Here is a 13099-nt window from a genome sequence, read left to right as displayed (position 1 = left end):
CCAGTCACAGGAAAGCAACAAAAGACAATAGAAATGTGAAATCTGCACCAAATAAAAGGAAAACCCTCCCAGTTTCTGTAGGATGATGTGGCAGCATGTGCGCATGTGCAGATGATGACGTAACACCGTGTATACAGCGGAGCAGCCCATGGCCATGCCAGTCGAGATGTGGACGGTAAGAGGAAAGTTCAGTGTGTTCTGTGGCTCGCTAAGTTTGAATCCGTGACCAAAGTGCAACGTGAATATCGGTGCGTTTATAACGAAGCGCCACCACATAGGAATAACATTACTCAGTGGGATAAGCAGTTGAAGGAAACTGGCAGTTTGGTGGAGAAACCCCATTCTGGTAGGCCATCAGTCAGTGACGAGTCGGTAGAGGCTGTACGGGTTAGCTACCTAAGGAGCCCTAAAAAATCTGTGCGTGAGCCCACATCAAACTGCACTGAATAGGTATGAAACTGGGAGAGTTTTCCTTTTATTTGGTGATTTCACATTTCTATCGTCTTTTGTTGCTTTCCTGTGACCGGTCAAAAGTGCACCATGGGCCCTGGCCGGTTGGCTCAGTGGTAGAGCGTCAGCCTGGCGTGCGGGAGTCCCGGCTTCGATTCCCGGCCAGGGCACACAGGAGAAGCGCCCATCTGCTTCTCCACCCCTCCCCCTCTCCTTCCTCTCTGTCTCTCTCTTCCCCTCCCGTAGCCGAGGCTCCATTGGAGCAAAGATGGCCCGGGCGCTGGGGATGGCTCCTTGGCCTCTGCCCCAGGCGCTAGAGTGGCTCTGGTCGCAACAGAGCGACGCCCCGGAGGGGCAGAGCATCACCCCCTGGTGGGCAGAGCATTGCCCCTGGTGGGCGTGCTGGGTGGATCCCGGTCGGACGCACGCGGGAGTCTGTCTGACTGTCTCCCCGTTTTCAGCTTCGGAAAAATACAAAAAAATAAAATAAAAAAATAAAAAATAAATAAACTTTCATGTTTCTAAAAAAAAAAAAAAGTGCACCATGACTTCACGAACACACTGTATAAGAAGAAAGCTGTTCTGAATAAGCACCTTTTTTGTTCATGAAAATTAGTCTTTAAATTAAATTAGGTCGGGGGAGGGTTACTGGTGTTATCCAGGTGACAGATGGTGGTGGCTTAGACCATGTGGCAGTGGTGAGAAATGCTCAAATTCTGCATGTATTTTGCAAGTGGCAACACTAGTATTTTTGGAGGGACTAGATGTACATTGTGGTGAAGAAAGAGAGGCATTAGGACATCAACTCTTTCAGCATGAGCACTGGGTAGATAAGTGGTGCCTTTCATTAAAATGGGAGGATCATGGACAGAGCAGTGGATGGTCAGCAATCAGTAGGTCAGTGGATGCACTGTGTCTGGGCGCTGGCCAGTTAGCTCACCAGTAGAGCATTGGCCCAGTGTGTGGATATCCTGGGTTCAATTCCTGATCAGGGCACATTGGAGAAGCAACCATCTGCTTCTACCCACCACCCTTCCTCAACCACTGCCCCTGCAGCCATGGCTCATTCGAGCAAGTTGGCCCCAGGCACTGAGGATGGCACCATGGCCTTCCCTCAGGAGCTAAAAATAGCTCAGTTGCTGAGCAACGGAGCAGCAGCCCCAGATGGACAGAGCATCACCCCCTAGTGGGCTTGCCTGGTGGATCCTGGTCAGGGCGCATGTGGGAGTCTGTCTCTCTGCCTTCCTGCCTCTCATATAAAAAAAGGAAAAAAAAGAATGTACTGTGTCTGGAGTTCAGGGTACAGCTCCCAGCTAGAGAGATGTCCCGGGGAGCTGTTGGCTTCTCGATGTCTATTGAATTTGAGACCAGATGAGGTCACCTGGGAGGGGTCATACAGAGAGACAAAAAGACAGAACCCTTGGAGGACTCCAAAATGCAGAGATCTAGCAAATGAGAGGGAAAGAGCAAAAGAGACAGAGAATGAGAATGACATCCTCATAGTTGAGATGAGAAAGTTCCAGAAGGAACGAGTGATCTAGTGAGTCAAAGCCTATAAATGGGACTATTCAGAAGAGGACTGAGGAATGAGAATTGGAAGTCAGGGTGACCTTGGTATGAGGGTCTTGGTCGAGTCATGGGGTAAAGGCCTGGTGGGAATGGGTTCAAGGATAGGAAGAGGAAGCAAGAATTAGAGGAGACAGTTGAGGAGAACTAAAGCGTCTCATGAGTTTTTCTAGAAGGGGAAGTAAAGAGATGCTGTGGTAGCTGGAGGGGAAAGTGGGGTCAAGGAATGAGTAGGGAGAAATTATGCCATGTTTGTATGTAGATGGAATGTTCCAGAAAGGGTGGGGCAACATCCCAGAGGAGGTGCGAGTGGGTGGAATTTTGTGAGCACAAGAGGAGTAGACCTTGGCTGTGATCAGGAGCCATGGGTCTTAGTCACGGGTGGAGGCAGAGAATGGGGCACAGAGGCATACAGGAGGGAGCTGGCATGGCAGACGATGACAGTGCCAGATGTGGAGCCCACAGGTCGTGATGCTCAGCGACCGTTATCCCACAACTCCAACTGCAAGGCGCAAAATCTCCCACTGTGGCACTGTTTGGTTTCTGTCCCCTTTTTCTTCTTTATTGCTTATTTGCCGTGCATGAGGTTTTAGTTTGTTGGCTGGTCTTTAAATAATTCTTCCTCTTTTCAAATAGAAACTTGCAGAAGAGCATTATTACAGAAGGCTGTATTTGAGCAGCCAGAAATCCTAACTTATACACCTAGTAAGGATGTACTTTGAAAACTCTTAAGTCGTTATAAAGAAGAACCTTAATAACATCTCTCTAATTCCAATGGAACAGAACTACCTGGGAAAGGAGAAGCGAGGGATTTTAAGGCAGAAGACAGGGAACTGGACGTCAGTCTCAGTTCTGCCACAGACAAGCTGTGTGGACCTCAGGGAAGTTACTTAACCACTCTGTGCCAGTTTCCTCATCTGGAGAATGGGAATAATGCCTGCTTTGCAGACTGTTTTGAGGGTTCCATAAGTTTGTATTAATGAAAGCACTTTCTGGCCCTGGCCAGTTGGCTCAGCTTCGGCCCAGTGTGTGGAAGTCAGGCCACACAGGAAAAGCAACCATCTGCTTCTCCACCTCTCCCACTTCTTTCTCTCTTTCTTTCTTCTCCTCCTGAAGCCATGGCTTGATTGGTTCAAGCAGGTTGGCCCTAGGCACTGAGGATGGCTCCATGGCCTCTCCTCAGGCATTGAAATAGCTTGGTTGCCAAGCAACAGAGCAGCAGCCCCAGATGGGCAGAGCATCATCCTGTAGTGGGCTTGCCAGGTGTATCCCGTCAGGGCACATGTGGGAATCTGCCTATGCTTCCCCTTCCCTCACTTAATTAAAAATAAATAAATAAAAGCACTTTCTGAAAGGTAAAATAGATACATACCACTAAAAAACAAGATGATGCCCCAGGGGATGTAGCTCAGTGAAAGAGCGTTTGCTTCGCATGTAAAAAACAAGATAATCTTATTGCAAGATAAAATAAGCTTGCAAAAATGACTTCATGGAGACCTTTATTCCTCACTGGGATTTTTTTCTCCTCATTTGTAAAATGAAATTTCATGGTTTAAAAATGTATGTGTGTGTGTGTCCACATACATGTAGTTTTTGATAAATTGTTTGCCCCAAGTGACTGATAGTACTTTTCTTGCCAAGCCTATGATCTTTCTATCCCTATTTAAGATTTAAAGACAAATCCTCAGACATATTCTTAGGACTTACCTCTAAATAAAACTCTACTCCAAGTCTTACTGATTTTTTTTTTACAGCATACACTCAAAATAAATGAAGATACCAGTGGGAATTTTACTTATGTCATCAAAGAGTTAATTCCAAACACAAACTACTGTGTATCTGTTTATTTTGAGCCTCGGGACATGGAAACAATAAAGAGATCTCCTTGGAAATGCACCCGCCTTCCACCTATACAGGAACCAGGTATGACAGATTTTTTTAAAAACTCGTGTTTTGCTTTTACTCCAAGGGAAAACCTTTTTAAAGAAATGAATCTGAAAGTCGGGTGGGGGCAAACCAACATCCTGTGCTTAGAATCTTTATGCTGTAGCTCTTAACAAAAACATAAACCCAAACAGATTTCCATATGTATGTCCTAACACCAGTTCTCTTACACCAACCAGATGGATGTCCAGTGAGGGCACAGTATGGAAGATACTTTGTCTTCCACTAAAGGCACATTGTGGAGGTGTTTTCTGCTAGTCAGTGTCAACTAAGAAGGAGGGAGTCACTTTTAGGTTGCCACACCACAGGGACGATGAGATCTCTACCTTTCTAAGGCAGAAGTCCTCCTGCAGTAGAAATGTTTTATTTCAGGGAGTCAGGATTAAATTCAGTCCTGTGTGCCCTTAGCTGGGGCATTATTCCAGCCAAGCGATGGAGGAGACAGGGATAGCAGAAGCAGGTGCATGTACAGGTGGGCAGGGCAAGCAGTGGATGCCTGCAGTGAGGTCGGATGGGGTTCGTGGGTATGGCCTGGCTCTTCAGAAAGTTGGCTGCGTGCAGCTCAGAGATAAAAGGCAACCTTGCCCATGTGAACAGGTTGTCACCGAGGAGGCTAAGCACCCTCCTGTTTCCAAGGCATCAGAACAGTAAATAGTTTGATCGCTGCACCTTCCTCCAAATGGAGAACTTGACAGTGAGAACAGTCAGGCTGGGGAACATTCACTGTTGCTTATTTTCTCAGAAAGTCACTAGGTCTCTCCTGCTGTTTGGCCAGAAGTGAGAAGCTATGAATGTCTCCCCCAAAGAACTCTTTCTGAATTTCTGACCCCAATGAGAGTTCCTCTAAAGTTTTGTTTTACCAGAGTAAAAGGTAGAGTAAGGTGGGGTTGATAAGGAGGTGACTGTAAGAGGTGTGGCTTCTCTGTGGATTCAGTGGACTATGCCAAACAGTGCCTGGCAGAATTGTATTCTCCGGTGTCACTAGGAGTTGAGTGATTGATGCTCAGACTGATATTAAAGGACAAGGCATCTTAAACTTTTAGCTTAAATTGTTTTTAAATCTTCAATTAAATATGAGAAAACCAACATCCTGTGCTTAGAATCTTTATGCCTGTAGCTCTTAACAAAAACATAAACCCCAAACAGATTTCCATATGTATGTCCTAACACCAGTTCTCTTACACCAACCAGATAGATGTCCAGTGAGTGATTCAAGGAGTTAGCGCGGGCCCCATAGGTCAAGGGCTCAGTCCCATAAGACTGCCACCATGAGAGATGTCAGGTGGTAGGTCCCCAGGCTACCCTAAACTTCTGTCTAGTCTAACTACAAATTCACAGGCTCAGATTTAATAATTCCCTGGAATGACTCGTAGAACTCAGGAAAGCACTATACTCAGGGTTACCGACTAATAAAAAGGATACAGAGGAGCAGCTAGATGAAGAGGTCCATTGTCTGGACTGTTTCCCAGAGCAGTTCTGTCCCCTCAGAGTCAGGGTGTGCCACCTGCACTTAGATAAGTGCAGTAACCCAGAAACTCCCAGGCCTGGCTGCCCAGTTTTTATTGGGTTTCATTATGTAGCTGATTAAATCGTTGGCCATTGGTGAATTGGCTCAGTCTCCAGCCCCTTCCCTGTCCCTGGACATCACGAGGTGGGGCCCTAAGTTCTAACCCTCGAATCACACCTTGTTTTTTTCTGGTGAGCAGCCCACAGCCTGGAACTGTCTAGCACCCCTCCCTTCAGCCACTTCCTTTGCCTAAACTCAGATAGGGTCCCAAGGACACTCAGGAAATTCCATGGGTTTTCCAGTTCTGTGCCAAGAACTGGGGAAAAGGCCCCACATTTTTTTATTATTATTATTATTATTATTATTATTATTATTATTATACCATGATCTCGTAAACAAAGTTATATAACCAATTGAATGGAAAAACTGTTTTTTCTTCCCTACTCACAGAATACTCTGTACTCCAAATGTTTGACTTTTCCCCCCAACACCGAGCAATCCTCTGAAGGCAACTCAGTATCCCACAATTTAAGTCAATTCTGACACTATCTACTTGGAGATAGTGGCAGATCCCACAGGTGAAAGGGTTGGTCCCACAGGGCCGCCCTTCCCCCACCCTTAGGCTTCAGACCAATCATCTATAAATCAGAGATTCCCACAACCTCCTCCTCAGGTTTAATAGTTTGCTAGAATGGCTCACAGAAATCAGGAAAAGAGCTTAACTTACTAGATTCCTAATTTATCACAAAAGGATACAACTCGGGAACAGCCAGATGGAAGAGACACATGGGGCAAGGTTTGGGGGAAGGCCTGGGAGCTTCCGTGCCCTCTTCAGGTGAGCCACCCTCCCTGCACTCCCGTGTGCCCACCAGCCCGCATGTTCTCTGAACCCAGTCATTTAGGAGGCTCATCACATAGGCATGACTGATTCGATCCTTGGCCATCGGTGATTAATTCAACCTCCAAGTCCCTCCCTGGCATTCGGGCTGAAACTTCTAACCTTCTAATCATATGGTTGGTTCCCTGGCAACCAGGCCCCATCCTGTGAGCCTTGCAAAAGTCATTCACTGACATCAACTCAAGTGTGGTTGAAAATCTGGCTTGCAATGAATTATGAAAGACACGGCTTTCACCCATGCTCTTGTCACTTAGGATAGCTCACAGAGCTCTATGCCAGGAATTGGGTCAAAGCCCACACATATATTTCTTATAAACAATGCTAATAAAAACTCAAATCCATAATGCACAAAATTCAACCACATCGATATGAAGAACTGCTTGGCTTTAGGAAGTGATTGACAATTCAGGCAGCATCCCAGCAAGTGACTAAAAAGGCTGTCCCCATGAGTTGCACAAAATGGAATGTTTCTAAAGGCAGAAAGAGGATGGGACTAAGAAGTGAGAAGAGTGGACTATTGCAGGCGAGAGCACCTTCCCCACAGGGACAACAGGGTCTTATCAGGCAGAGTGCCTCCCTAGTGTTGATCAGGAAACTCCAGACTGATGGGTTTAAAATTCCACTCCTGGGAGAGGCTGCAATTAGGTTAGTTATTAAGTTTTGGTTTGGTGACAGTGGCATAGTAAAAGTGACTACATTCTGGCTCTTGTTTTTACTTTTTTTTTTTTTTTTAAATCTTCACAAGCACCCTGGACGGTACGGGGTCATCCCGGTTTATGGATGAGAACTCAAAGGAAGAGAAGCCAGAGGTTACAGCTGGTGACGGGCATTGCTGGTTAAGAGCCTCCGGAATGCAGGTGGCCGGAGTGCTAGCCACTGCCCTCACTTCACTGCCCTTTTCTCATATTTACTTAAAGGTCAACCACCCTTGGCTCTTAGGAGGGTTGACCTATCCTTTTTCCTCTCCTGTATCTGTTTTGCCTGAGGCTGTGATTACAACTTTGATATTAATAAAGGTCATTGTGGAAATTTACCTGAACTCTAGTTACTGTCAAACAAAAGTCTTTCTGGCCAAAAGCTTTTCAAAAAGAATAGGTTAATTGAGTCATAGGTTAGCTGGACAATGGACCAGCTTCTGGGACATGCAGCCTAAGCCACCAGCAACCAGCTAGAGGGAGAAGACATGCCCAGCACGGGATAGTTGACTACTTCCTGATTGGTTGTGGGCAATGATGTGCATGTATAAGCATGAACCGGTGGTTGGCTATCCCCTCACCTGCCCCCAACCCCTGGAAGTTGATTCACAGTTTCCACAGACATTCAGGAATGTGAGTAGCCCCAGGTGTCACCCACAGCTGTCTACCAATCGTTCCACTTTTCTCTTTTTCTCCGGTCATTATGTACCTACCCATTTCTTCTCAGTCCTGTCGGACTTACAGAGTCAAGTTATTTTGTATAGGAATGTGGACATTTTCCAAAAGGAATCTGGAACAGGATTCTAAGGGTTAACTTATGACAGAGTTGAGCAGAGCCAGATGTGGGGTCCTAGCATGACCCAACGTCCATCTTAGGATGACCCAGTTGTTGATTTCAGGCAGACTCCCATTGCCCACTTCTTCCCGCCTACAGTGCATGCTGACTTATGGCAGTTGAGCATTTGACATGCGGCCAGTGTGACTCAGAAACTGAGGGGTGTTTGCAAAATTTCAATCAGTTAAATTTAAATAGCTCCCCCATGGTTAATGGCTACCATGTTGGACAGTGCCATCATAGAACATAATTACGGTATGTAGTAGAATTAATTTTACTTTGAAAAACTAAATCATTTTTTATCATATTTTTTAAATGTATACTTGGGTAATTTCCCAATATTTTTTGTACTTGACAATAGTTTTTCCAACTATTGATCCTTTGATGTCTTCTTCATTACTAGACCAATGTGCATTTATTTCCCACCTGCCATCATCTGTTGGGTTTATTTTGAAATAAAGCCATTTAATTTTTCATCAACAGAGCCATCAGAATCTGCCAGAATAGGAGGACTGATCATTTTGTTTTTAATAGTAGCCGTCTCCATAAGCACCATAGCAACATTGAAACGGATTGGTTACATATGCTTGCGACCTAAGTTTCCCAAAGTATTGGTATGTAGGCTTTTTCATTTCTGTCTTTATTTTTTATCTTAGCTTAAGAGTTTTTATTCTACACTTGACTCTTTGCACAGAAGAAAATCCCATTTTCTAAAAACACCAAAGTGTTTTCATCCTGCTGGGTTCTTATTCACCCTAACCATAGACTTTGCATTTTGTGTTTTCTTTTTTCTACTTTGTCCACCTGTTATTTTTAGTGGTCACATCTCATTCCATTGATGTGAATGTATCAACTTTCTCTTAATCGCTTCCTAGTTGTGGAGCGTTTGGCTTGATTTCGTTTTCATTTCCTCTGTTTTCTTTCTTTCTTTTTTTTTTTTTGCCACTAAGAATAACGCAGTAACATTTTTAAACAGTTTATCCTTTTTTATTTTGGATGACTTTCAGTCCAGCATATACACAAAGTGGACTTACCTTTTAAAAAGAGAACCTACAACACCAGTGGTGATGTGCAGGCGTGCACATGTCTCCAAAGCTCTGCTGACATTGAGTGATCATTTTTACTGCTGTTGTCCATTTATCGTGTGCATGACATTCTCCCATACTTGCTATCATTCACGTTACTTTCGTTGTGAGCAAAACTGGCCACGTTTCTTCGTTTCTTGTCTGCACTTCCCGAGGCACCAGGTTTCTGCTCAGAGCCTTTCATCCATCAACCACAGCTGAGTGCTTTACAGATTTCTAAAACCTCCCGTCTTTTGACTCAAATGTGTTTGCCCATCGCTTATCATTTTCCCTGTCCCATTGCTTTCTTTCTAGGTTAGTTTTGTAATTTATCACTCAGAGCTGTCTCTTCTTTCTCTGTTTGAACTTACTCACCTTATACTCCAAATTTTTTCAACAGCTGCTTATTTAAATATTCCTCCACAGTTGATAAAACTACTTTTTCTTGTTGTTTCTATTGGTTCAGGTGGGTTTGGGGAGGATTGTTTATTGGGGAAGTATGTGTACTTTTGGAGATTTTAATTATCATTAGTATTTGAACTTGGCTGGCCTTTGGCTGTGCCTGGTGAGGTGCAGACCACTCTGTGTTGGGTTTCAACCTCACTGTAATGGGAAAGGCAAAAGTTGAATGTTTTAGATTAGAAAGCAATATAGGAGATCCTTTGTGACTTTGGGGGAAGGAATATTCTCAGACCCAAAATGCAAACACCATAAAGGAGAAACATTGATACATTTTTTCCATTAAAATTAAGAATTTCCTCTTTTCAAATGTCATAAAGAGAGTAAAATGATAAAATCACAGACACGGGGGGGGGGGGGACGAAGTATATATAACAAATAATCAACAAATAATTAGCCCTGGAATTGTATAAAGAGCCCCTGTGAATCCATAAGAAAAAAAGATGAAATTCCAATGAAAAAAAATGCATCTAAGGCTGGGTCTGGGTCCAGCAGGGGCAGGTTTGTCACCTGGAGCCACCCACGCAGGCTGTAGGATGACAGAGAGGAGGAGGATGCTGATGACGGTTCCCAGCCTGTGATCGGTGTCTTGTGACCACCATCCTCATAGTTGGCCCCGCTATAGTCACCTGAAGACAGGGTGGAACTCGGCCTGCCTGTATTCTCCTTAGGTCACCCAACCTGTGTGTCCTGGGCTGTTTCTTTCCCAGGACTGGAATAGAGTGTACCCAGGCTCTGTCGTCCCAGAGGTCAGCCCAAGGGGTTTTGATCCCAATGGATTCAGGTCCCTACAAGAGTCTCCTTACCCAACCACCATTCTTATGCCCCTCAAGAATGTCTCAGCCATCCAGAATTGAACTCTCCCCAGGCAGCAGCAAGGGGCAGATGCAGGGGGAATTGGACCAGAACATCGTCTGAGCCAAGCAAGCCCAGGCCACCTGCCTAGTTTGAAATCCAGGTTCTCCTGACTATTCATGAATCCTGGGCCTGTTTCTTTACCTCTCTGTCTCACTTTCTCATCTATCAAGTGGGGATGAGAATAGTAAGCCTACTTCCCAGAGCAGTCGTGAGGGTAAAGTGAATGTGTAAAGTACTCAAGGCAGTGCCCTGCACACAGAGAATACTCTAGAACTGTTAGCTGTGATGTTGCTGTCTTCATCACGGAGCTCATCACTGTGCCATTGATTTATAACATTTTATTATGTCAAAAAATAATGAAGAACAAACACAATTGATAGATTCTCTCTCCTCTCTCTCTTTTTTTAAAAGAAGTTTAACAACTTGTCAGCCTGGGTGTTTCCCGAGCTGCCACCCTTAGAAGCAGTGGCAGTGTTGGAGGTCATTGCTATCCACAGAAAGAAGAAAGTGTGGGACTATACATATGACGAAAGTGACAGCGACAACGAAGCGGTACCCCGACCAAGCGCAGGGGGCTACACCATGCATGGCCTGTGCTTGTGTAACCCCCAGGCTTCGGCGTCCAACCTCTCGGACACCTCAGGGGAGCGCAGCGACCCAGACACCCAGGAAGCCATGCTGGTCGAGGCCGAGGCCAAGCCTGAGAATGAATCCCAGTCTCTGGTGGCTCCAGGGCCTGGGCCCTGGCAGTCTGAATACACCAGTAGGGTCCACGACCAGAGAGGGACTCAGTTGGCAGCCCCCTCTTCCAGGGAGGACAGCAGCTCCACAGAGGGCTCTGGGGACAGGATTTTCTTTAATGTGAACTTGAACTCTGTGTTTGTGAGAGTCCTGGATGATGACGACGATGACGACGACAACTCAGAAGCCCCTCCAGTGTTCTCTCTTCCAGAAGAGTCCGTAGGCCTGGAGGATCTTGACGTAACGGAGACAAGCCTGCTGGTGGCCAGTGGAGGCACCCAGCCGTCTTTCTCTGGCCCCTCTGTGGAGTGCCTGTGGCCTGAAGATGCTCTTTCTGATAAAAGTGACACTTCCGAGTCCGACATTGACATCAGGGACGGTTATATAATGAGATGAGTCCCAAAATACTGAATTAACTAACAGCTGCCTCTCGCATACCCTCACTGCTCCTATGGGCTGCAAGCAGTCTCCAGGGGCCAAGTGCCTCCTTTTTCCTGGGACAACACCTATGCAGATTCCCAGTGTGTGGGAAGGGGTGGCAGGAAAACTGGTGTCTCTGTGCTTTTTTCTCCATGTCCAAAGCAACAGTGTTTGGAGGGAAAATGCCCTGCCCTATGCTCACGTCTTTGTAATGTTTCTGCCTCTTTCCCCAAGGAACAGGCTTCCCTGGTGTTGGCAGGGGTGGCCCAGGACCCTGGGAAGTTAAGTGGAGGGAGACCAGGAAGACAGCAGGGTTCACAGCAGGAAGAGTCGGCAGTGGCTCCCATGGGGTTCAGGAAAGAGCAGGAAACCGGCAGAAAAAGAGGCAGGAGGGCCGACCACAGGAGGGGGACTCATAAAGAGACCTGTTCCCAGTCAAGGTGAGGAAGATCCAGCCTCGACTCTGGCTGTGCACCTCCCAGAGGACATATTCTGTTGCCTACACTGTGGAATTTGGCTACTCCGCTCCTCATCCAGCCCTCCTCAATCTGAGTGAGGGAGACAGATTTACGCACATCAGTCTGTCCAATGTCACGCAGGTGGTGAAGAGAGGAAACAAACATTTGGCATGAGGGAGATGGGGTAGGACCGCGGTGCCGTATTTTAAGATTTTTTTTAAAAAGCAGGTGGAAAAAAGATTAAAAAACAAAACAATAAATAAATAAAAAATAAAAGCAACTTGAAACAACAAAGGCAAAAGTGCCTCAAGGTTTTCAGAAGAAATAAAGCCTAAACTTCCTAGAGGTCATGTTTACTGCTAGGTAAAGTGCTATGAGAAGTGCTATGTATGCTGATTCCAAATGTCCTACCTGTGACTACAGTGCCTGTGAATGGAGGGGTGAGATTGGGGGAGGGGTTCCAGAATATATCCCGAGAGAACAGTACAAGGACTGAACTCATTCCTCTGAATCCATGTCACTGTGTGACCCTAAGCACTCTGCCTAGCCTCTCTCAGGCTTTCTTCACTTATGAAATAAGGGGAGTGGACTAGGTAATCTCTGAGATCCCATGATGCTAGGAGGAATATTAGGAAATGGAAGAGGCCTAAGGACTCTGGTGGGGGTGTTACTTCCAGGGGGAGTCTCCCAGAGTGAATGAAAGGATTAGAAACCTCCTTTCCTGGGCCCTTCCCTCCCAGGAGCAGAGTTCTCAGACCTTTCCTCTGGGAAAGACAGAAATTACATGAGTCTTATTTTAAGGACTTTGAAGAGATTATTTTTACAATTGCTCTAGTCTAAAGGAACTCAAAGGAGAGATCCGTGAGAAGGTGGTGATCTAATGAAATTCTGTAGGAAAGGGACTGTGTCATGTTCATAGTTCATTTCTCTGCCCTCCAATGCGTCTGTCATATATTGAAAGTCTTCCAGAGATCTCCTGGGATGACCTCTTATGACAGCCTGTGTATGCGTGTGTTTTTAAATTTTGTATAATGGTTGCAGGTTGGGAAAGGGTAATAGACACCTTTTAATACAAACACGGTGTTGAGAGTCGTTTCTCATCAGAGAGCGTGCACACGCAGCGGATTGGTGGCCCTACTGGCATCTGTGCAGTTGCACAGAACCGCCTTTACTAAACTCTGTGGGGTGCTCGGAGTGGGGGGAG

General features: G+C 45.8%; 1 protein-coding gene across 12 annotated transcripts in view; it reads left to right on the top strand.

Annotated features, from left to right (window-relative positions):
- The window catches only part of IFNAR2 (interferon alpha and beta receptor subunit 2), a 34755-nt gene extending 21773 nt beyond the window's left edge, over positions 1 to 12982 (top strand). For 5 of the 12 annotated variants that reach the window (XM_066370321.1, XM_066370318.1, XM_066370317.1 and 2 more), the window contains 4 exons: positions 3771 to 3939; positions 6219 to 6302; positions 8379 to 8509; positions 10688 to 12982. In XM_066370321.1, the coding sequence (XP_066226418.1) occupies positions 3771 to 3939; positions 6219 to 6302; positions 8379 to 8509; positions 10688 to 11413 (1110 nt within the window). In that variant the 3' untranslated portion in view covers positions 11414 to 12982. The remainder of the gene's footprint in view (positions 1 to 3770; positions 3940 to 6218; positions 6303 to 8378; positions 8510 to 10687) is intronic. The other 7 variants (XM_066370315.1, XM_066370314.1, XM_066370313.1 and 4 more) reach the window with 3 other exon arrangements.
- The last annotated feature ends 117 nt before the right edge of the window (positions 12983 to 13099 follow it).

Source organism: Saccopteryx leptura, chromosome 2, assembly GCF_036850995.1.
Source record: "Saccopteryx leptura isolate mSacLep1 chromosome 2, mSacLep1_pri_phased_curated, whole genome shotgun sequence".
Lineage (NCBI taxonomy): Eukaryota > Metazoa > Chordata > Mammalia > Chiroptera > Emballonuridae > Saccopteryx > Saccopteryx leptura.
The sequence above is the reverse complement of the archived record's forward strand: the minus strand, read 5'-3'. Positions and strand labels throughout refer to the sequence as shown.